Genomic DNA, 25,579 nt, shown 5'->3' with positions numbered 1-25,579 from the left:
ACTCTACGTAGTTTATATTCTATGTAACTTGTATTCAAATATAATCAAGACTTTGCTAAATACGATTATATATAAATGTGTGTTAAAGGTTATGCTGTGTAGAAGAAGTTTGTAGGAATGTTAGAAGAGTTTAGGTCATTTGTGATTATAACCTGACTGACCAAGGGTTCGCAGGAGTGTAGTCCGCTGTATGTAATTTAGTGGGCTCACAGGAGGCATGAATAGCTTGATGTGAACGTGAGAGCCAAGGAGTCTAGTTCTTGTTAGATTTAAGGTGACAATGCCGGACGAAGTTTATTGCCTAAACGTGAGAGGAGACGCTTGGAATTTGAGTCTTGTTTTGAAATGACCATTCACAGGACCAAGAAAGGTTATATACATAGTCGTAAAGTTTAAAGTTCTGCTGAGGTTATAGACTTTTGATCTGAAAGTGTCAAATGAAGTCACCAACAGGAAGACGAAGATGGCGTCTAAGAAGAAGGGTCAACTTAACGGACGACGAGGAGAGACGAAGCAATGAAAAGGCTAGATGATCTCACGGGGAAAGTCCGTGGTGGGCGTCAAGGGGCGTTCCACCCATACTGTGATTGTGTATTTTAGGGACAGCACCCCGGGGAGAAGATAGCGAATTGCTCAGAGCGAGAACAGCGAGAGGCAAGTTAGGCGAAGAGCAGATGACTTGAGCAGATGCGCTGAGAGAGATCAGAGCGCAAGGGAGCAGTAGGCCGAGGACCCTTAGAGAGCGGATGGGTAGGCAGAGAGGGTACTGCTTCTTAAACTTAAGTTACCTTTAGAGGCTAAGAGAGTTTGAACTTCTTTGGAAGTCAAACTGCTGACACCTTTTTAGGAAAGGAACTTGCGAAATAGGGATGTCACTTAATATAGAGTAGGGACAGATTTAACTTGATTACTTTTTTTTCTTTCTGTAGATGACGCAAAGGAACCACTTCATATCGATGCTTTTTAATTTGCTGATTCTTGAACTGACTTTAATTGTATTCGTTTGTAGATTGAGGTTCTTTAGGGAATATATGTTCCTTCTAGTTCCTGTATATTTGTTGAATCTTATCCTGAGAGGATTGTATTTGCAACTTTTCTTAATTTTATATTAAATCTTTTAAACTTCATCAGTTGTAAGTGGTTCTTCAGAGTGGCGTCAGTTTATGGGGTTTATCTAACCTATGCGGGGTTTGTCTTTTACTCAATGACAGAAAATAACCGATCCAAAATTGTCGAATGAGATAAGTTATCAAATTGATCATAAAAGATATTAAAATCTCATTCCCCGCAGTCTCAAGGCACTGAGCGGGGGGTGGGAGGGTGGAAGCTTCGCAACTGTTCGAAGAGCCAGGTCTTGCGGAGTCTTCCGAAGGCGTGTAGGTCTTCGGTCTGCCTTAGGTGGGTAGGAAGGGTGTTCCAGGCCTTGGCGGCGAGGTAGGAGAAGGATCTGCCACCTGAGGTTGTTCGTTGGATGCCGGAGATGGCGGCGAGGGCGAGGCTGGCGGAGCGGAGCTGGCGGCGAGGGGTGTGGAAGCTGAGTCTGCTGTTCAGGTAGGCTGGTCCGGCGTTGTGGAGTGCTTTGTGTGCATGGGTGAGGAGTTTGAAGGTGATCCTCTTGCCGACGGGGAGCCAGTGCAGGTTTCTCAGGTGGGGGATGATGTGGCTGCGGCGGGGGACGTTGATGATCAGTCGGGCGGAGGCATTTTGGATGTGCTGTAGTCGTCGTAGGTGTTTGGCTGGGATTCTGGCGTAGAGTGCGTTGCCATAGTCCAGCCTGCTGCTGATGAGGGCCTGTGTCACCGTTCTTCTTGTTTCGGTCGGGATCCACTTGTGGATCCTGCGGAGCATGCGGAGGGTGTTGTAGCAGGAGAAGGAGATGGCGTTGACCTGTTTGGACATGAAGAGGGAGGAGTCGTGGATTAATCCAAGATTGCATGCGTGGTCGGTGGGTGTCGGTGCTGTCCCCAGAGTGGTTGGCCAGCAGGAATCGTCCCAGGCTTAGGGGTTGGGTCCGAGGATGAGGAACTCCGTCTTGTCCGAGTTCAGTTTCAGACGGATGCTCCTCATCCAGTCGGCGATGGCCTTCATTCCGTCGTGGATGTTGGTTTTGGGGGTGCGTGGGTCCTTGGTGAGGGAGAGGATGAGCTGAGTGTCGTCAGCGTAGGAGATGATGTTGAGGTTGTGGTGGCGGGCCACTTGTGCGAGGGGGGCCATGTAGATGTTGAACAGCATCGGGCTGAGGGAGGAGCCCTGGGGGACGCCGCAGATGATGTTGGTGGCTTTGGATCGGAAAAAGAGACAAAAGTCTAACTTTATTGTCCTTTGTGAATACCGAATGTCATAAAGTTAGACTTTCATCTCAGTTTATCTTTGTGAAATTGGCCCCATGTCTGGGCACTTTTAATAAAATGTTATCTTAAATGAAATATATTTCCATGCTGAACCTAACATGCCAGTTAACATCAATGGTTGTTGTATTCTTTGACTTGTTAACTATTTTCCGCAATAATAATTTTCTCCTTCACCGTTTTTCATTTTCTCTTTATTGACTATACTCCTCAAACCATCCCAATACACCAATTAAAGCTTATTTTATTATTTTTAAGGGGCTTATTTATAAGAGCACTGCTTCATGTTAGTGTATTTGGAGGGATAATTTCTCACCAGATTCCCTTTATACGATTCACAAGCCCAAATATTCAAATATTTTATCATTGATATATCAAAATCCTGGGTCAAAACGAAACTTTAAAATTTAAAAAATCATGAATATTCAACGCGAGAGACTCTTTGGCTGTCTTTCAGACCTCAGATAATAGACATGTAAACAATAAAGAGAGGGGCTTTGGGTCATTCCCTCCCCCATTATCAATTGCCTTATGAAAGTGTTACTCACATTTTTAGGTCAGTCGACTGGTGATTTGTCTCTCCTCAAGACTTTATCCATCTCATTGTTCCAATAGGTGTAAGAATCTTTCAGTTGCAATACATGGACTGTGAAATTTCCATGCACAACAGAAGCCTGTTGTTTTAACACTTATTTTTGTGGCAGAGCATGTAGGCAGAGTCACTTCCTACAGAGTCACTTCCTGCACACTCTGTCAACGCAATGCCCCCAAGAGACCCATACACCTTGAAGTTCACCCTGGGTAGACTCCTCCCCCAAAGAGCCTCACCAACAAATATCCACCTCCTTTTCTGTGAAAGTGGTTAGCAAGGGTAGCACCGTTTGACAATGGTCTGGAGGTCACGGTGAAATACACATATTGAGGCAGAGAATGATCTCTTGAATGGCTCTCGAGAGAATGCACTCTGCCTCAAGTTCATCACAGCAAGATGTATATTTTTTAGCACCACCTCAGCACACATGACAATCATGCATGGACACTGGAGGCATATTTCTGACACAGATTGAGACCCAACGCAAGAACTCTCTTATTGGAAGGGGAAAAACATGCCCTCCCTACTTTCTGAGTGGGACTTCTGTCAGCTCATCAGGCTGTAGTAGATTAGCAGTGGTGGAAGAGAACAAGATTATGATGACTAAGCAAGCAGGCTTTTTACCTGTTCCTGCCAGGGAGAATCTCCCAGTGGCCTTTCTCTTCTTTTTTTTAATTGATCTGCCGGTACCTTGCAACATGGTCCTTCACACACTATGTGGGTCATGGATGTCTTTCTGAATGGGTAGAATATGTGTGTTGAGCATGTGTCACACATGTAGTATGTGTGACACACTACGTGTGTACCATTACATGTAGTAATGGTCGAAAAGAAGGTTCCCTTTCTTTAGTACCATTGTTTAGGCCTCTCCTGACAGGATCCCTCCTTGCTCCACCTCACCTTCCTTCTAGTATCTCATAACAAAGACATTGGCTGGAAAATGAAAATTTCCACAACTACCAGAACCCTTTGGTCTTCACACAAGAGGTGACTCAAAAACTGTCTGTACTCCAGGGTCGGAGTATTCACTGGGAGAAGGTTCCATGAAAGGTAGACCATCAAAGAAACAAGGAGGCTCCCTGATATTGGATATTATCCAGAAAGAGATAGACGTTTAATAAAAGGAGCGGTTGGGAGCAATGCTCCAGGCCCTGACGGGTATGCTTGTGATTTTACAAAACATTTTGCCTATTTTTACTCTGGTGCCTACTAATTTATTTATTCTTTTTTTCAGATGGTGAGCTCAGGTTCAGCTTTGTTGCAGCAAACAGACTGAGATTCAATTACTACTGTCCTATATCAAAAAAGTACATGGACGTCAATTTATATTTGATCAGGTGGTGTTGGACTTGGCCCATTCTGCAGGGTTAACCCCAAACCTTTTGCCTTCACTTCTCAATTTTTGCTTAATTTGTTTTTGTTGACCTGAGGACTCTATGCACTTTACCACTGCTAACCAGTGCAAAAGTGCTTGTGGTCTCTCCTAAAAACCTTTTAGATTGGCTGATAGCCATTTGGCATATTTAATAAACTTCCTTTTTAATACATATAGGTCTCCCCTGGTGTAGGTCCTGGACAGCCAAGAGGCCAGAGCCAAGTATTTAAAAAGTTAGATATGTAATTTTAAACTTTACATGTCTGGTGGTATATTCAGGGTGGTAGATGTCCAGGTGGGAATAGCAAATCCATAGTTACCTATATACGTGTAAATGATAATATAGTGGCAGTCGATGTCGTACAGTCATTATTTTGCACGTCAATGTTTCCGACGATGATATTCTGAGGCCCACCACCGTGCCATACATACGATTGATGGAGACTTGGTGTATGAAGGGTAACAGCACCATGGCAGTACCATCAAACATATTTTCAAGAACTGAGAGGCCCACTTTGGTGTACCCCATGGTGAAAGATGTTAGTTCCACCAAATACAACATTTGACTAACTGTCCGCTGATGAGGACGACTACCATCAAACCCTCGATGTAATTTTTTTATAAAGTCTAAAAAAAGGGGAAGTTGTGCCCATCTTAAAGTTCATGTGAAGAAGAGGATCACTGTTAGGTGAGAAAACCGTCTTTGAAAAGTGGGAGCGACTGCGGAGCGATACAGGTATTAAGAGTGTAGCAACATGAGAGAGAGAGAGAAGCGGTTTATGTCAGAAAGGTGTCTAACCCTGGGCAGTCTTAGGAAAATATATCAGAGAAGAGATGGTTTGTGTGGAGAGATGGTTAAGGGGAACGGGATTTTCAAAACTGGATGAAATAATTCAAGTTAAAGGTATTCTAGAAGGATGCCTTAGTGACTAAGGAGAGGTGGTGGCCCACCTGGTCCCAGAGGGTCCTGTCCTGTGTTAGTAGTCTTGAGCTTTAAGCCCGGTCAATGGGCAGCAATGGGCACCAGAGGTGGAAGCTGATATGCCAACTGATCCCGCCCCCGACACTGGTGGTACCCAGAAACTGGTTGACAGTGGAACCCATGTTTCTAGACATTTATTAGAGAAAGGTATGGGAGGGACGAAGATTGCCCACGTTGGATTATACGGTAAGTGTGGGTAGAGAATGACACATCTCTCAGCCTAGGGACATTAACCCCCTTTGGACATTAACCCCCTTTGGTTGAGCCATTACACACCTTTGATGAGTGTGGACTTAATACTCTGATCCAGAGGAAATTCAGACACACTGTTCTTTGACGGTTGAACTCCACATGATTTGGGGGAAAAGGGCGTGGGCTAAGTGCACAATAGTAGGGTGGGTGATATATTTGATTCGAGATGTGTACCGGTGTAACACTGCTGACATCTTCAGAATTATAAACATTATTGAATGGCAAGCTTCCAGGGTGAAAAAAACACATGTTTTGCTTAACATAATGACAGTGCAAGGAAGAAAATGTTTCTCTTTTACCTGTTTATCTTCTCATAAACTGCTTCATCTCTATGCCTCAGCTCCTGGAAATGAGAGAATCTCCATGAGAACCTCACAATGTGTTATTCATTTTGTTTTATGTTGGGGCACCAAGGAGTTAATAGTGTCTAAACCTCCGAGGCTCAGAGGGAACTGCGATGGAGGAGGGTGTGATGGAGGAGATGGTGACCTGCTCTCCATGTCCCCCTGTGCTGCACCTGTTGCATCTGAGCACAGTGCAAGATCCCAGGCACATAAGAGGTTAATCTTGACCCCGGGCTGCTCCCCCGTGCATCTGAGATACTCGTCCTTGAACCTTACACCACCTTGCTCTCTGCTATGCTCCTTCCCTTGTACCCTGCACTCCCCCTTTTCACTCTGCTATGTTCCCGCCCTTTCACTTTCACTGCTCCCCCTAGCACTCTGCCATGCTCCCTCCCTTGTACCCTGCACTCCCCCTTTTCACTCTGCTATGTTCCCGCCCTTTCACTTTCACTGCTCCCCCTAGCACTCTGCCATGCTCCCTCCCTTGTACCCTGCACTCCCCCTTTTCACTCTGCTATGTTCCCGCCCTTTCACTTTCACTGCTCCCCCTAGCACTCTGCCATGCTCCCTCCCTTGTACCCTGCACTCCCCCTTTTCACTCTGCTATGTTCCCGCCCTTTCACTTTCACTGCTCCCCCTAGCACTCTGCCATGCTCCCTCCCTTGTACCCTGCACTCCCCCTTTTCACTCTGCTATGTTCCCGCCCTTTCACTTTCACTGCTCCCCCTAGCACTCTGCCATGCTCCCTCCCTTGTACCCTGCACTCCCCCTTTTCACTCTGCTATGCTCCCTCCATTGCACCCTGCACTGCTCCACCTTTCACTCTCCTTTGCTTCTTCCCTTCCACCCTGCACTCCCTTTTGCAGTTTGCCACGCTCCTTCCCTAGCACCCAGCACTTCCCCCTTGCACTCTGCTTCCTTCCTTGCACCCTGCACTCCCCGTTGCTATGCTCCCTCCTTTGCATCCTGCATTGCTCTGCTTTTCACGGTAAACATTGTTTACCACAAATCCTTTCCCCAGCAGGGAATTACAACGCAGTTGTTACAATGACCACGTTGTAAAAACGCATACCATTACTCTGCAAGTTGGATCAACACTTGCGGAGGGGGCAGAAGGTTTTGGATTTAAAATCCAACACTTTCCCTACTGTTGCACATACTAGAGTTGGATTCGTAAAATATACTATTCCAACTTCCAGCGTCCCCCCTAGAGCAAGTCGTTACTGCGACTTGCAGGGTAATGGTATGCGTTGGTACTACGTGGTCGTTTGAACAACCACGTTGTAATTTCCTGCAGGGAAAAAGCATGCAGAAAAAAGAGGCATATTCACCTTTCAATCTTCTATGCTTCCTTAGTTCCTTGCAACCCGCACTCCCCCTGGCACTCTGCCAAGCTGCTCCATGAAAAAGTCACCATTTTTCACTATGTGTGTATATAGATTCTTGCCACCATTTAACACACACCAGTGCCACTATTCATAGAATATTTTCACGATGAGATCAGTGCATGGAGCACTTGGGAAAGATCCATTTACCTTACTGTTTAACAATTTAATTTTACCTCGTGTATAAACGGTTGTATTTTGTTTCCAGACCTATTCCCTGATGAAGGCTTCATGTGTAAGCAAAATGCATTGGAAAAACGAAGTATAAGGGAAAAGGATAAAAAAAGGTGAAATAATGAAATAAAAACATAAATTGAAGAACCAAAAAAGTGATGTTTAATGAATTAAAATAACACACTAGGAATTGGATCAGAAAAGCATAAGAAAATAATCAACCCTATTTAGTAGGGACTAAGGCAGTGACCAGAGGACGTCACCCCAAGTTTAGGGGTATGCAGCAACCAATACTTCAAGGTTATGATCCCACCACACTTAGAGGTAGGCTGGTCACACTAGAACGGGTGTGCAATCCACGATCATCTCAGCTAACATCGGCAACAAAACCGGATGGAGCTCACGGCAGAGCAGGAGGAGGCTCCATCTATGACGTGTCTGCCGTAAGCCACTACATACCACCAGGGTGATCAAATGCTGTGGAGGGTGGACCGGACTCCAAGCCTGGCCACTAGCCTCTGATAGTATTGAGTTGTCAAGAAATGTGGTGTGACTGACATTCAGCTTACATCTCTTTTTCATCACTATGAACTGACAGACACTAAGGCCCCCATTAGGATGACGGGCGGACTTTGTCCGCCTGCCATTCCGTCGTGAAAATGGACCGCCCGCCATAAGGGAGGGTGTCCCGTGGGTGCTATTAGGATGCGCCCGCCACAGTGGCGGGCGCATCCCGCATCCCTAACATTGTGGCGGGCGGTGCACTCACCACCGCCCGCCACAATGGTAGGAATTTTAGAAGGAGTGAGCGACCCGAAATACCCTTGAGGGCTTGGGTAATAAAGTTGAAAAGGTAAGTTTGCCTTCAAGGGAATTTATTCAATCTATATTTTGTGAATGTATCAACAATTTGCTAGTTTAAAAAGAGCATTGCATCAACATATAACATGTAAACATATAAACAGCTACATATACAGATCAATAAACAAATAAAAATTAGGACTGTAGGTACACATATAAGTAAATTACAAAGTGACACAACAGAACCTAAAAAGACACCTATCCCAAATCACATTGAGTAAAACAAATCACATATCCCTTTTGTTTTACTCAATGTGATTTGGGATAGGTGTCTTTTTAGGTTCTGTTGTGTCACTTTGTAATTTACTTATATGTGTACCTACAGTCCTAATTTTTATTTGTTTATTGATCTGTATATGTAGCTGATTTCTTTGACTGAGCTATTTGATAAAGATATATTTTTTCATATACACCTTGTGTCTTTGTTTATATGTTTACATGTTATATGTTGATGCAATGCTCTTTTTAAACTAGCAAATTGTTGATACATTCACTCTAAGGACAAGTGACTGGTCCTTTTCAAAAACAACTTTAACTAAACAAAATATAGATTGAATAAATTCCCTTGAAGGCAAACAATGGTAGGAAGGCATGTTGTGCACTTCCATGCACAGCTTGGCAGGCACCACGCGGTGCCTGCCATGTTGTGCATGGAACTGCAGGGGTACCTGGTACCCCCCATGTGCACACCCCACCCCCCCGGAGTCCTTGGGGGCCCGCAATGGCCCCCCTAGCAGACTCTGCATGCCCTTCCGTGGCTGCATTGCCACCATGGAAAGGCATCCCTGAATGCACACTGTAATATGGCTGGTGGTGTCAAACAGACACCGCCACCATATTGCAGCCTTTTCCGCCCGGTCGCAAGTCAACCGGGGTGGAAATGCAGTGGACGGTCTTTCCGTCCGCCGCGGACACCCCCGGCCATAATAATATGGCGGGGGGTCTTTTCAACAGGGATGGTGGGTGGATTGCCCCTGCCGGGTCGGCGGCCTAATGGGGCCCTAAGAGTGCAGAACTGACAAAGTCAATCCTGCTGGTTTGCCCAATGAAATGCTCCACCCACATTTGGTGTGTCCCCCTTTAAAGTATGCCAATAGATGAGCAGCTTGTGTAGAAGAGATCACAACGAGTTTAAACAAAATAACAGGCCACATTTTGAAAGGGAAGATTCTGACAAAATAAGACATAGGACCATGATTTAATGAAAACTGTGGTTAATAAGTACAAAGATTTCACTGAATTATAATATATTTTAAATGTCTTTCTCGTATATTAAGGATCTTCGGAAGAACTCACTATCCCTACAAAGCATGATAGAATCTAAAGTCTCAATCTGCGTTTCTTTAATGTGGAATTGAATGATAGATCTCTCATCTATTCAAAATGCACAAGTCTTTGCTTCATTGTATGAACTACTGTGAACCATAATGACTATTTTTGGATGTTACACATTTTCAATTGATTACTCTAAAGCAGGGTTCCTTTTACAGTTTAGGTCATTATCACTGCCGGTTAAATATGAGATTAGATCTGAGACTGAACCCCATAAGAAGAATAATACACAACCCTGTGTATTTGGACCGCCATATTGTCTTGGTCTCCATAACCTACTTATCCCACTACGATAAGACTTCAATGAGCACTAACTTATCACACCAACCACAACTCATCCACAAGGAAGAAAAACATGTTTACTAATCTACTACCTTCATACCTCTAAACTTGGGTTTCCGCTTAGCGTGCTACTCGCCACAAAGCACTTTGATTCCTTGTCAGGGGTAGTAAGCACTTTATTAATACAAATTTCAATTTACTATTACCTTTGCCGATCAGGTCAGGTTGAGTTTTCATAGTTTATTCTCTTGCCTTTGCCTGGTTCGCGCTTTGTCCCTGACCAGAGTGGTCCAACATTGAGGTTGTCTTACATTGAACGAACAAGCATCACTGCTCCATTATACCTGTAATGCTAAGAGGCCTCTTAGCTTCACACTAGCTCATTCCTGTTTCAGTACATTGCCCCACTACGCCTCTTTTGGGGTGTAACACCTCCTTTATCTATGGAATGTGGCCATTGCACACTCAATGTGTTCCTGTCTCATCGAATCACCTTTAACCCAGTTTTTCTTGCGGATCATGTTCCCTGTGTCTTTTCTACCCTTGCTAATTTCCGAAGTTTAGGCCAAAATCATTTAATTGCTTCAGGGGGTGGAATTTTGTGTGAGGGACTTACCATGTACGCTGAGTCTGCAGTCATGTCTTGAGTCTGTGGGAGAAAGAAAGAAATGCACAAAACATTGGTCAATTTAAGAATACTGGATCAAGTGTGCAGATGAGAAGGCATTTCATGTAGACAGAACACACCATCCTAGGGCCTGTATGTAACAAAATGTTGTACATGAATAAACTCTCTTAGGTGGGTCAGTACTTGTGCCTCAGCTCAGATTACTAGGGGGTACATTACCATGGCGGGCGGACTTGGATGAATAAACTCTCTTAGGTGGGTCAGTACTTGTGCCTCAGCTCAGATTACTAGGGCGTACATTACCATGGCGGGCGGACTTGGATGAATAAACTCTCTTAGGTGGGTCAGTACTTGTGCCTCAGCTCAGATTACTAGGGGGTACATTACCATGGCGGGCGGACTTGGATGAATAAACTCTCTTAGGTGGATCAGTACTTGTGCCTCAGCTCAGATTACTAGGGGGTACATTACCATGGCGGGCGGACTTGGATGAATAAACTCTCTTAGGTGGGTCAGTACTTGTGCCTCAGCTCAGATTACTAGGGGGTACATTACCATGGCGGGCGGACTTGGATGAATAAACTCTCTTAGGTGGATCAGTACTTGTGCCTCAGCTCAGATTACTAGGGGGTACATTACCATGGCGGGCGGACTTGGATGAATAAACTCTCTTAGGTGGGTCAGTACTTGTGCCTCAGCTCAGATTACTAGGGGGTACATTACCATGGCGGGCGGACTTGGATGAATAAACTCTCTTAGGTGGATCAGTACTTGTGCCTCAGCTCAGATTACTAGGGGGTACATTACCATGGCGGGCGGACTTGGATGAATAAACTCTCTTAGGTGGGTCAGTACTTGTGCCTCAGCTCAGATTACTAGGGGGTACATTACCATGGCGGGCGGACTTGGATGAATAAACTCTCTTAGGTGGATCAGTACTTGTGCCTCAGCTCAGATTACTAGGGGGCACATTACCATGGCGGGCGGACTTGGTCCGCCCGCCACCTTAGCGGTGATTGGGTCCGACCACCATGCGTGTGGCGGTCCTGCATATACAATTATGATGGACCGGCATCGCTGATGTCGGATTCCGCACCTTTAACATTGCGGCAGTGGCTGTTGACAGCAGCATCGCTGTAATGTTGAAAGGAGCATGTTGTGCATTTCACTGCACTACGTGACAGGCACTACACTGTGCCTGCCACTTAGTGCATTGAAATGTAGGTGGGTACCATGGGTACATCCCCAGTGCACCCACACCTACCCACAACACTAGAGGGGCCCATAACGTGCCCCTGAAGACATTCTCCGCCATCCTTTCAATGTTGGTTCAACCTCTACGGAAAGGCTCGCTTCTGCTGGCATCATAATTGTGCCTTGGGGAGCCTGCTAGGCTACGCCACCATTGTGAGCATGCTGACCGCTTCGCCAGGCAAACGTGATGATTGCTACAGGCGGAAAAGTGGTCTACAGACTTTCTGTCTGCTGCGATACCCACCACGATCATAATGTGTCGGGGGTAAATTTTATTACGATGGCGGAACGATCGCCACTGTTGGGCCGGCGGGTGCTATTTTTCCGGCATCGTAATGAGCCCAAAAGTCCAAATATCATAGTCCTGATGGTGGTGAGTCGGTGGGGTTAAATTTCACATGTAAGACAAGATGATTGGGGTACAAATACTTTAATCATGGCTACTCCTGGCTAGCCCTCTACCACTCAGGCAGAATTCTTGAGACCTCCGACTCACAGACCACCCTGTCAGTGACAGATCAAGGAATAGAAAGAGATCTACAAGAGAAAAACCTTGGGTAGTGAGAGATCTTTTGTGCGTTCAGACTAATATGCACATTAATATCAGTGGCTCTGCACCTCAATTCACATGTGCGTACTGCCATAGAGCTAGTGCAAATGAAACAAAACGATTACTGTGTGTTTTGAGTGTGTTTTTCTGGATTATGCTAACTAGGCCTCAGTTAGGCCTCAACGCCATCTTGTTGAAAATAGATGCTGTATCATAATGTCCATTTTGTGTTTATATGTTATGCCCGAGTCTACATTCAGCAAGGGATAGCTTGCTACATTTTCCAAGGGCTTTCCTGCCTAAACACTATTGCATTTATTCACAATGATTCCATGCTGTTTATGTAACTAGTTTATTCTCACACCTTTGTATGATATTAGGTCATGAGGGGTGAATCACTATTCATGTATTGGTAGGGCTGAGGTGATAGGATTATGTGACATTTCACACTGTTAAAATATAATATGTTGGAACAAAGAACAAGAAAACTCTATATAAACCCTTGAATTTTGGGGTGAGCCCGCAGGCTCTTCCCAAGTATATTACTTTGTATTTTATAGCCTTTGTGGTAAAAAACTTCCATTCAATTCAATGAGATCACTGCGGCATCTGCATTTTACTATTTCTGTTTTGTACTTTTATAGTTTTGTACTAAATCTTCATGTTTTGTCTCATTTTGAGTCGAAAACTCCCTGTTGAGTTAGTCCTTTCTTCTTGGCTGCATTTTAAAAAACAGTTTTGAATCTTGTCTCTAGGGACACATTGCCTCATAGATTGGGCGGTTGATACTGTCCCCGATTCACTCAGTGTTTGTGGTCCCCACTGTCATGCAGACTACATAGGGCCTTGCACACTCACAGTACACTAAAGATCACTTTGTGTCCCCATGGTCGTTGTAGTGTTTCTGCATGGAGATTGGCCCGTCTCATCCTACTGCCCAGAACAGCAGCCAGGATTCCAGGATCCCCAGCTCCTCACCCATAACATTTACTACTGCTCTACTGGATGGTCTCCACCGCGTCACCCACCTCCACTCACGGTAGAGTTCGGTCGGGGCACTGTCCGGTAAGGGCACCTGTATTACTGTCCTCCCAAGCTCTTCCACAACACCACTCAGTACAGCATCCTAACTGAAGCCAGATCAGCATCCAGAAAACTAGTAGGATTTCAAGGCACATCTCTAAGGGACCCTTTGGGTGCATATCACAATAAACATGATACTGGCATCAGTATAGATTTATTGAGATGAGGTGTTTGATATCAAATACATTTTCATTTTCAGTGCAGCTATTATGTAGCTGGGTGACTCGTAATGACCAGTACCCAGTATATACCTTTAGCATGGCTGCCTGATCACTTGCAACGCCCTAGTAATGGAACTAGGCATCACAGGGGCATATCTGCTCATGCAGAGGTGCCCTAACATTTAATATAATGCAGCCTGCCACATGACTCCTAAGGCCTTCTGTCCGGGTGTCTTACATTTAGTACATGCACAAGGAGTGTGCAATGTTGTGTTTTTAGAATGGTTTGTGCCTCTTCACACAGCAGTGGAAGTCTGCATGTAGTTGAGTGTGGGTCCCTGAGAGGCACAATAAATGCTGCAGCCCTTAGAGACCATCTTTAGTACCTATGTCCTGGCACTAGGGGTACCATTACACTGGAGTTATAAGGATGCTAAAGTCTTTGCCAATTGGGTTACAATTGAACATGTATTTTGTCATTTAAGAATTGTAAAAAACAGTACATTTTTACTTTAATGTTACGTTTGGTGCAAGTTGCCTTCCTGATAATATACCTATTAACAGAAATAGACATTAAAGCAAAAACTAAAATGTGTCAAACCAGGTATGTTTAATTATTTTTGTAAACTATCAACTCATATACATATGAATTACACATTATTGGTCAGATTTTAATTTATTAAAACGTAGAAATTGCACTAGACATGGCAAAATGTTTCTTTTTCAATAAATCTAAAAGTTATTTTTAAACTTTTAAAACTTCTAAATATTCAATGTGGCATGCTTTTATTTTAATGAAATCAAGATGGCGGCGGCATAAAACACCGCACAGAGCTTCTACCCCTAATCCCCCGAAACACATCATATTGCCAGTTGGCTTACCTGCAGGACTTTGATGAGGATGAGTGGCGTTCTGTGGGGCGCATCGGAGCCCTTTTAATTTGCCTGCGTTTCACTAGCTGGTCTTTCCTGTTCCCAGTGGGAGACGTGCATCGGTCCATTGGTGCAGGAGGCATCAGGGACGTGCTGTTCTGTGTTGGAGGTGGGTGCAAGGCACCATAACGTTGCTGCGAGTAGCTTCCTGGCCCCGGGGTTTCTCAGGTCATTGCGGTGCTCTCTACGGGCCTCATTTATGAAAAGTGATGCATTGCTGCAAGAAAACAGCGATGCGTCACTTTTCACTGCGCCCTCCTTGCGACACCAATGATGCGTCATATTTACAGTATGATGCATCTTTGTGCAAGGAGTTACATATATACGTCAGTATTTCTGACGTATCTGTATGGTGCAAAAGTGACGCATTGCTGGAGTGTGTCCCAAAAGTGACGCAACTCCAGTAATATTTCCTTTCACATGGGGCTTGCGTCAGTCTTACGCCTGCTGTGAGGCAGGCGTAAAAAATTTACGTATTTGTTTCCTAGAAGTGGCGCAGTGAAATCTCATAGATTTCACTGCGTCACTTCAACGAGGCGTTTTGCGGGGTAACGCCCCCCCTGCATACATTATACCTGGCGCATGTATAATGTGGCGCAGGGGTTTACAAAGTGACACATCTACCTAGATGCGTCACTTTGTAAATAAGGCACATTTTTTATGCCACTGATGCGTCACAAAAAGTGACGCACCGGTGGCGTAAAAGTGACACAAAGCCTTATAAATGAGGCCCTATGTGTCTGGGCGGGCCTGGCTGTGGCCGCCAGTGGGGAGCTTGTCTGGAGAGTGCGCGCAGGTATCTTTAGTGGGACTGCAGCTGCGGTCAACAGGAGAATGCCTCCCAAAACAGCGAAGCAGGCAAAGGAGACTGCAGGACGCAACCCAGCCACAGTGGCAGAGACAGGGACTTTCACCAGCGAACCTGGAGATACTCGCAGGTAAGCCCAATGAGGCTCGTATTGCTAAAAAACAACAGGACAGTACAGAGGCAAGGAAGCCGAGGAAACTCCTGGAAAGGAAACAGGCTGGGGGTAAGAAAACAAATGCACCAAAGGCTTTAGGAGAAGCAGAGGCAGTTTCTGGCAGGAGTAATATAAATGTCGCTCCAACTCCACCCCAACCGGCCATTATTGACTTTTTCAAAGCTAGGGATGGTCTGGAGAATCAGAATCATGTAATTCCTCCAGATGAATCAGGTTTCAAGATTGCTGAGTTAAACCCCAGTAGAGGCATAGGGGGCAATTCTCTGGAAAGCAAGGAGGAAAATGAAACACCACATAGCCAAGTGGCGGAGTATGCTATATCTATGTATAGTGCATCAACTATGAGCCAATAGCAATAATGGGCAAACAGGCGATTTCAGCAAGCGTAAAATGTGATATGAGCGAGAGGGCTCATGAAGATATAAAGAAGGTACATGGTACAGTACTGGACAGCCAACCCTATGCTGAAGGCCAACCTGGGGGGGTCATCCCTCGATATTGACTTGGATGGGTTATTACCAGCCGATGTATCTGATTGGACAGATACATTTTACTGTCTTACAGAGGACTCATTTTCAGGAGCCTCCGACTCTGATTTAGGACAGTGAATAAGACTACAGTGTCACTACTTCAGGCTCTAGCACACTGGAGCTCCGCAAACCGCCGTTAAGCACTGAAAATTTTGCAGGACCCCTAAAGGATCTAAGCGCCACATGGAGTCATGAAAGAAGAAGGGAGGTGGTACCTCTGGTACCGGTTTGAAGTGAGACTATTCGCACACAAGGTTTATCAGTCCCTCTGAGTTAACACCTGCCCCGGCGGGCAATTCTATTACTGAACATCAAGGCAAGTCAGTGATTAATATGAATCCGGCTGTGAGCCTGATCCTGGAGTCTACTAAGGAACATCGGGCAGAGACCAGGGCTGATGGAAAGAAGGCAAGACAGGCCACAAAGAAATTGGATGGTGCAGTGTGTAAGGTTGGGAGAACCTGTGCTGAAATCAGTGAAAGATTGGATATGATGGAAATAAGAATGGCAGTTGTAGAAAAGGATTTGGTTGTTGTGAGAGAGCACAATGGCGGATGTGATGTGGAAATTGGAAGATTTGATAAATCGCCAGAGAAGAAATAATCTCCGATTTCTTGGGATTAAAGAAGGCCTGGAAGGCGATGTCATTTGCTGTTTCATGCTAGACCTTCTTAAAGAGTCCTTTCCAGAGCTCACAGGGTGGGAATGGGAACGGGAAATTCTGGGGGTTCACAGGTCTCCTTTTGCCCGTCATAAAATGCATAGCTGAGATTTAGATCAGCCAAGGGCTATTTTGGTCTTTTTTGGTAATTTTTCGCTTAGGCAGGCCATTTTCGAGAAAGCCCGACCGGAGGCTAGAAGGCAGTATAAGGGAGCCTCTTTTTTTGTTTGCCCAGATTTCTGCCGTATAACTGTGGAGTGCAGATGACGATTATGGTAGTGAATTAAACCGTATCAAGATGATGGCTTTGAGGCATTTCTGTTGGGCACGTCTAGGCTAAAAACTATTGTGAAAGGGTCTGTAAAATTCTTTACCTCAGAAATACAGGCCAGAGAGTACCTGGAACAAGCTCAGGGGGAGAAAAGAAAAGTATGAGTTTGCTAAGTAGTGTTGGTTGAAGGCACTACTGGAAGAACCAAATCTGTTATGCAGATGTAACATCATATAATTGATTTATGTCAGGGGTTTGTTTTTGGTCTTTGTTATTGATACCTTTTCACTGTCTGAGATCGCGTATTTTGCTGCGGTGTGGGTGGGGCTAGGGGTGAGCGCGGCGATGCGCTGCTCATGACGGAACCACGCCGTCATGAGTCACGGGTGGTGTGTGCTCATGACGGCGTGGTTCCGTCATGACCCCGCCCGCTCAATAATTCGCCCACAGAGGCGGGTATTAATGCAATGTGGGCAGAGCAGCAGCAGCATGATGGAACCAGGCCGTCAGGAGCACACGCCGCCTTTGGCTCATGACAGCGTGGTTCTGTCATAAGTGCGCAACAGGTTAATTGGGTGCGCTGGAGGGGTTGGAGTGGAGGTGTTGCGGTGCTACGTACTTTCTCTATTACACAGACCTGGTGGGTCTGGCTGCTTTCAAGGTTAGGGGGAGGAAAGTGGGAGGGGGGATAGAGGGGTTGGTGAGGGTTTGGGTTGTGGGGTTTTGTGGTAATACATTTGAAAGCAAAATGCAGCTAAAGAACGTTTTGTTTCTATTATTGGATTTTCGGGAATCATTAAAAACTAAAAAACAATGTTTGTAAAAGATTTGGACAGAGAGTTTCTATAGACACTATAGGATTTATGTTAATATGAGAAGAGGAAATGCGGCTGGGAAAGATGACTCAATGTTTTATGGCGAAGTTACGCATTGCCACCATAGACATTTGTGGTCTTAACGACGGAGCTAAAAGAAGAATGATTCAAGAGGATCTTAAAGTTTTACAAGCAGATCTGTTCTGTTTTCAGGAGACTCACATAGCCTGCAATGATAATAATTTACTTGATACTTTAAGCTTTAAGTTAGATGCCTCCACTACTCAAGATGTAAGGACTAAGGGGGAAGCCATCTTAATAAAAGGTAGAGCTATTATGTGTGAGAGAAAGGCAGTGGACAAATATGGTAGATGGATAATTTTAGAACTTAGAGGAGGGACAGGTACATTTACTTTAGGTTCAGTGTACGCCCCGGTTTTAGATGACCCAGGGTTATGGAACTTTTTAGCAACTGAGCTACCCTCCTGGTCTGCACTATATCTAATATGTGGGGATTTCAACATTTCTGGATCCATAGGAGTTTCAGAGAGGGATGAGGTATCAAGTAAGGGGCGTAACCCTCAATCATCGAGGGCAATGAAAAATCTGCTAAGGGATGTTGGTTTGTTGGAAGTGTGGCCCAGCCTGATGGGTTAAGAGCCAATATATACTAATAATTCTGCTCCTCATCGCAAATTGGTAAGGTTTGATATTTTGTATTATCACCATTCCTCGTGAAGGAAGCTCGGGTGGAGTTATTTCCTAGAGTAATGTCGGATCACAACCCCCTAGTTTTAGAATTTTCGTTGAATTCATTAAGAACGGAATATAAAATATGGACCTTTGAAAGAGCACTTCTCTCCGACCAGGAGTTTGTTAATCGTATGAAGGCGTGGATTAGGGAATTTATTAGCAATAATAATGAGAGTGCCTCCCCAGGAATGATCTGGGATGCTTTTAAGACATCGGTGAGAGGTGAAAACCTGCGGTTTAACTTGATTAAACAAAAAAAAGAAATAGGACAAATTAAAAGATACTATAAAAAATGAGCCCTTCTCGAGAGAGAATTACTCAGTGCTGTAAACAATGTTGGGGACCCCTCTTCAATCAAGGATTTAATTATAGTTACCAAAGCAGCTTTGAACGATTTCAATGCTGAAAAAAATGGCTGGAAAGTATCTTTCCAAGAGGCAACAATGGTATGAATACAGCAAGAACGTTGGCTGTTTATTAACAGTTAGGGCGAGGCAACAGGTGGTGGCATGACATATAAGGCAGGTAAAGAATATGCAAGGAGAAGCAGTGTCTGATGCAGCGTACATTAGGGATGCTTCTAGGGAGTATTATAAGGAACTATACAGCCTCAGCCGAAGGACATGATGAATGGCCTGAATTTGTCTCAAATGTAAGGGTTTCCCAGTAGGAGGCTTTTTCATTGGGGGCTGATATTTCCCAGGAAGAGATTTATATGGCCCTTCAAGCTCTTCCCTAAGGTAAAGCCACAGGTACTGATTGTATACCATTAGAATTCTGTAAAACTTTTGTTAACGAGACCTTTCAGGAAATTATGGGATTATTTAAGGTTAGAAATGGGGCTGCACCACCAGATTCATTGGGTACTGCTAATATTATTATCTTTTTAAAGAAAGGCAACAATCCTATTAACTTGGGTTTCCTATAGGCCAATAATGTTATTAAATAGTGACACCAAGTTATATTCTAAGATATTTGCCTCTTGTCTTAATAAGGTCATGTAGCAGTTAGTAACAGTCTGGCAACACAGCTTTATTCAGGGGAGAGGTACGGACAATCACGTCAGACGGGTAATCTCACTATTTGATGCTTCGGAGGGTCTTATGAAACCTATGTGGGCTGCCTTTTTAGATGCCGAGAAGGCTTTTGATATGGTGTCATGGAGCTATTTCTGGAGGTGTTTGGAAGCCAATGGCCTAGGAGCCGGGTTTATTAGAGCTAAGCAGGTTTTTTATACTAAACCTATACTAAACCTATACTGATCCCTTTTGCAAATCATGGGATCAGAGTCTGGGGCATTCTCAATAGGCAGGGGAACCAGGCAGGGATGTCCTTCCTCTCCCCTGGTATTTACATTATATATAGGCGCCTGGAGGCCTCCCCAGATATTCTCCCATTAAGGTTACAGGGTTGGGACACAAAGTTATTGGCTTATGCAAACGACATTGCGATCATTACCTCTGACCCGACAGAGCGATGGCCGCAGAAGAAGCTGTGGCCGAAAACTTTGGTATACAATCAGGCTATTTTTGAATAGAGCAAAAACTCAGATCTTAATAAATAGATTTACCTTTGCTCTGATAGCAGGATTCTGAAGGAAGCTACATATCTAGGTATACTTATCAGGGCAAAGGTGGAAGATATTGTTGATATAAATCTTACTCCTATAATGGGTAAAATTAAGAATGATATGCTGCGATGGGACAATCTAAAATTGTCTATAATCGGTGGATGTAATTTGATTAAAATGACGATTCTGCCCAAACTACTATATATATATTCAGCAAGATCCCCCTTGAAATACATAATGATTGGTTTAGGCAACTTGAGAGGGAGGTTGCTAGATACATCTGGCCCTATAAGCGGACGTGAAGATCCAATTCATATTTATCACTTACAAGGGATAGGGGCGGTCTTGGGCTACCTAACTTTAAATGATACTATTTAGCCGCAGCTTAACAATATTATTAGCCTCTTTTTGGTATTAGGACAAGGGAAGCAAGCAATCCTAATTTTGTCCCGTCAATTTTTGAGAATCTGATTGGCTCACTGGCCAATGGCTGCCTGTTAAAAATCTATGAATCAAGTTACTTTAAAAAAAACTTGGTTTAAGACTTTAATAGTGGCATTTCGTAATTGGGTGGGGATTCAGAAAAAACTTGGGCTTGGCAGGCTTAGTAGATATACCCCGTTGATTGGCAATGCCCGCTCGCGAAGACTGTGCAAGGCGAGTGCCTGGCAAGATGGGGAAAGGTGGCTTTTACAGGATAGGGGATCTTTTAATGGGGGACCATATTGCGTCTTTTGAGGTAGCTATGGCTAGGTTTAACATGGGTCATCAGGATTGTTTTAAATTTTTACAAATAAGGGACTTACTTCTTAGAAAAGCTGGGAGTATAGCGGGCTTTGCACCGGGTGCCTCTGATTGAGGTATTAATTAGTGTATCTGGATCTTCAATCTCACAACTGTATAGTTCTTTGTTGGAAGGAGTCAATGAGGATCTAGAAAAGCGTGGGCTGAAATGGCAGGACAGGCTAGATGTCCCTGTCCCTTGTTTTGTGAAATCAATGGAGTTGGGTAATTCTGTATTATGCTCCACCAATTTGGGGCCACAACATTACAAACTATTTTTGCTTTGCATATTACGCCTGCTAAAATTGTTAAGTTGGGTGGTTTGGAAGGGACTCAGTGTTTTAGGTGTAAGGCATATGGGGCGGATGTGGTTCATATCTTCTCTACATGCCCTAGTTTAGAACTAATGGGCCAAGAAATATCTGGCCTTTTACGGCGTGTATTGAAGGGTAATGTTTTGCTTTTACCTCAGCTCATGTTATTAGGGGTAACCGAACAAGATGGGAGACCTGGTGAAGAATTTATATTTATAGCAAAGTTAGTTCTCAGATTATGCATTGCCTCTGCCTGGTTAGACCCCTCCCCCCCAACTCTTCAACAGTGGATAGGTCACTTACTACGCATATTTAATCTGCAAAAAGCTCTCTCTGACCGGAGAGGCAAAAAAGGGAGAATTAAAGGGAAGAAGATCTGGGGTCCCTTTACTGTTTGGGCTAATGCACTGCCCATGATGACTAATCTGCACACTGTGAATAATAATGTTACTGGCTGCTGCACTATAGGATGTATAAGAGACCTGGCCTGCTATTCTTTTTTCTTCCTATCATTTTCTCATCTGTATTGTATTTTAAATGATATTGCTCTCTGTTTCTGTTTGGTATATCAAATGTTGTTTTTGAGATTATGGTTGCTAGTCACCCTCGTATGAATTTAATTAGTTATATTTATGGAAATATTGGCCACAAAATGTTTTTTTTTATAAACAGTCTTATGCTGCTTTTGCATTTGCCATCTCCTCTCTATGAATTATACAAAATAAAAAACATATAAAGAAAACCCACCTAAATGTTAATTAACCCCTTCCATGCATCGGATGTCACAGTGGGCGTGTGAGGAGGATGGCCGGGGCCGGCCGCACCCCGCCCACTCATTATTCCGCCAGCACCGCGGCGGAATTCGCACCGCGGTCAAGCGGTTATTGCCACACGTCCCTTGTCTAGTGCATTTTCTGTATAAATACATTTTAATTTACTTTAAAACATTTTAAGGTGTAATGCATCAAGTTAAAATAAACACACCTGGATTAACACTTGAAAATATATTTTAAAACTGCAGTTTTTGGTGTAAGAGTCCATTATCATGATGAATGCTTGCACCAAAATTTCTATGTCCATGAAAATATTTTTCTCACTAATATTTGCACTTTACAAATATGTCCTTTAAAAAAGCTTTTTTCTTTATTCTTAAGGAGCTATCACCGAGTCATCAGCCCTTTATCGCAGCCAAAATCGTGATAAATTTACCGCCCCGTTCACAAGCTGGTGCTAACAGCCCATATCAGCAGTTTTCCGACTATAGTATCCTCAAAATACATCACCACGGATGACCCCGGCAACTATCACTAATGAAATGCAGAGTAGGCGTTCCCGTGCCAAAAGCTGCAACAACACCACACCTCAACATTCTCAACGACCAGCCAGATTGGTGATAAGATCACAAAACATGCAATAAGGCGTGTTAGCAGCAGGATTTTAACACCTGCTCTGAACTGGTATAAAGTCGTCCGACAACCGGCAGCAGCCAAGGGAGCACAGCCCATAGTCAAACATGAAGAACAACAGATGCCCCCGAGCAACTGAACATGCAGCCCGGAAATTGCATACTGTTAGATAAGAAGTATTTGTATAATTGAGGTGAGAAATTGGCACCACCAATGGTGCCTAGAAAATTTGAGGAACAGCAAGGAACTTGAACATTTACTTGCCTTCAGTTTTAAGTGCTTGTCCCAGTCATAGCGAAAAAAACATAGCAATGAAATGGATGCACTATGAATACAGTGTTTCCATTCATCTAAGAATTGTGACTTCCTGCTACTCACCACAGTCTGCCCTGAGATTCCTTTACTCATGCTCTCGCTGTGGGTTTCAGGGTTCAGGACGTTGTTTGAATTCTGATATGTGGGTTCACCTGAAACAACAGTGTGTGAAACACATTAGTATTCCATATCATCTCCAAAGATATGAAATGAGGCCCACCAGATCTTCTACCTTTATCCGACCGATTCTGGGACAGTCGCCTCTCGTAACGTAGAACCACAAGAGCAACAACTATAGCAGCACCGAGGACAACTCCACAGGCCACGCCCAGGTAGGTCAACCAGCTGGGGCAGGAGCAGGAACAGGAGCACTGGCAGGGGTAAGGGCTGGCTGCAGGAGGAAAGTCCATTCCTGCAGATGAAAGGAAGCAATGAGTGTGCTGAGCCTCAACTGAGAGCTTTTGCGGATTTTCCACATTTAGAGAACATTGTCTGCAATGTCTAGATCAGCTAACTTTCCTCAACTTCTGGTTATGGACAATATTCTAACTTCATGTTCAGGATGGAAAAAGAACTCTATAGAGACATCCAAAACTTGTCAGAAGGAAGGTGAGAGATGGGGTTAAGTCTATTCCCTGTTCTTCCTTCTGCCTTCAAGCAGAACTGCAGATACAATACCATACCTCCTTCAATGGCAATGTCTACAATGCAAACCTCTTTTTAAAATTTGTTATTAGATATAGAGCTATGCGTTCTCAGTGGTGGGTTGAGGAGTAAAATGCACAGAATAATTACTGCTACTAACATTATACTATAAAAATCTGTCCAACCTTCTCACCAAATTAAAAATAACTCATATAGTGAGTTAATCAAAACTTATAGACATTGTAGGTTGGATTATATATATATTTGTATGAAGTAAGAAAATTGAGGTTCACAAAATCAAATATACTGATCTTATGAGCAACAAACAAGTCTGAATCCCATCTTGGGCCACATTTCATTACTAAATAGAATATGCAATGCAGTAAGATATATGCTTCTAGGATCCATAAATAAACTTTGGGAGCTAAAATCCTTATCTAGAAAAACTGATGACAAAAGAACCCTTATTTTGTGCAGTAAATCTGATATGTGGTAAAACAGCACAGGAGGTTACCCATAAACCCAGTTGAGACCTGGGTAACTTGTATTATAGCATACAGCAATGTCTCAACAGGTAATATTCATGGACAGTTATGAAAAACATGCACAATAGTTAAAGGAACGAAGAAACAAGGAGATATCAATGTTTTTCTGGATATGTAAAAGGCGGTCTATATTTTGAAGAAAATGTACAGAGGAACTATCAGCACTATTTACATTATATGTGGGTGTAACCCATAAGCTATTGTTCACTATCATACTTGTGCAGATAAGAGAATGGTGCAAGTGACAAGTGAGGTAAGGACAAAGCTGCAAATCTGATTAGAGTAACTGTCAGGGAACAAACATAACCTCACCAAAAATATTAAAAAAACAGAAAATACAATAAATCATTCAACCTGCTTTATTTTCCAAGGGTGTTGGCAGCCCAAACTAGTCGGGCAACTCTCCTCTGACCCTATATAGGAGCCATCCCTGGTGTTGTGTTTCATTTTATTACTGTTTGTGTGCTGCATAAATACGTTACACAATGCCTTTAAGTTAAGCATGTCTTCTTTTGTGTCTGGTTACCAGAAAATTAAGCACAGGTTAATTTGGTGACTTTAGTGGTTTAGTGGGGCTTCCACTCCAGTCAATCAACAACCCAATTTCCAACACTTGGACTGCTCTGTTGAACTATCCTAAGCAAGCATCAGTGGGACTGTTTCTGTATTGCGATCTGTCCTTTTCAGGTCTGTGCAGAAAATTGCCATTGTTATATGGTCACCCCAATCAATCAAAACAATTTCACCACATCACACACCAATTTATTATTCCTGACAGGGCATATCTCAAGGTAGTATACTAGCCTCTAGCCCTCTGAATATCATTACACCGGACGTACTTAAGTGTGAATTTATCTAATCGTGGGATTAGTACGTAGCTGGTTAGGTCAATCCCGTAATTCCCAATGTGAATGCAATTGAGTACGACCCTTGGTCATGGATCATTTTGGCCTCTGGAGTTCTTTATACAACATTATCTCTTTCTGTCTGGAATTTCGGCTCACATTCTGAGAGCCGTCTCGTGACTGTCAGGTCCATCGAGTACACACCACAACATACACTTAAACATGTTAAACATCATGGCAGAAAGTGCAGGACTAGCCTTTGATGAGGAGATGATACAACGTATCCTACAGACTCCTAGCATTTGAGACCAATCCAACTGTAGCAGGACAAAACTGTCTGGTTTGAAGAAACAACACACATGCATCATGATGCATGAAGCAATCCTTACTGAGTATCTAAGAGGCAATATAGCCCCTCATGGACTTATGGTTAACGCCCCAAGACTGTTTCTATACAATAAAGTTTTCAAGAAGAATTGGTCCCTGGTGTCATGGAGATTGTTAGACTTGGCATCTTTTGGCGTGTTTCCCCTGAGTTTATGCTTTCTGACCTCCCGGTTTTTACTCTGTGCCTCTGTGCACTTTCTCACTGCTGATCAGTGTTAAA

General features: G+C 43.8%; 2 protein-coding genes across 3 annotated transcripts in view; both read right to left on the bottom strand.

Annotated features, from left to right (window-relative positions):
* LOC147706602 (poliovirus receptor-like) overlaps nt 1-25,579 on the bottom strand; it is a 785,245-nt gene that overhangs the window by 379,528 nt on the left and 380,138 nt on the right. The window lies entirely within an intron of this gene.
* The window catches only part of LOC147706603 (cell adhesion molecule CEACAM6-like), a 180,433-nt gene that overhangs the window by 22,032 nt on the left and 132,822 nt on the right, over nt 1-25,579 (bottom strand). Inside the window, exons 5-8 of the mRNA XM_086928419.1 lie at nt 23,170-23,349; nt 23,001-23,089; nt 10,544-10,576; nt 5,849-5,892 (exon numbers count right to left, since the gene is read on the bottom strand). Of these exons, the coding sequence (XP_086784545.1) occupies nt 5,849-5,892; nt 10,544-10,576; nt 23,001-23,089; nt 23,170-23,349 (346 nt within the window). The remainder of the gene's footprint in view (nt 1-5,848; nt 5,893-10,543; nt 10,577-23,000; nt 23,090-23,169; nt 23,350-25,579) is intronic.

This window comes from Lissotriton vulgaris, chromosome 7, assembly GCF_964263255.1.
Source record: "Lissotriton vulgaris chromosome 7, aLisVul1.2, whole genome shotgun sequence".
Lineage (NCBI taxonomy): Eukaryota > Metazoa > Chordata > Amphibia > Caudata > Salamandridae > Lissotriton > Lissotriton vulgaris.
This window is presented reverse-complemented; position numbering and strand designations above follow the sequence as displayed.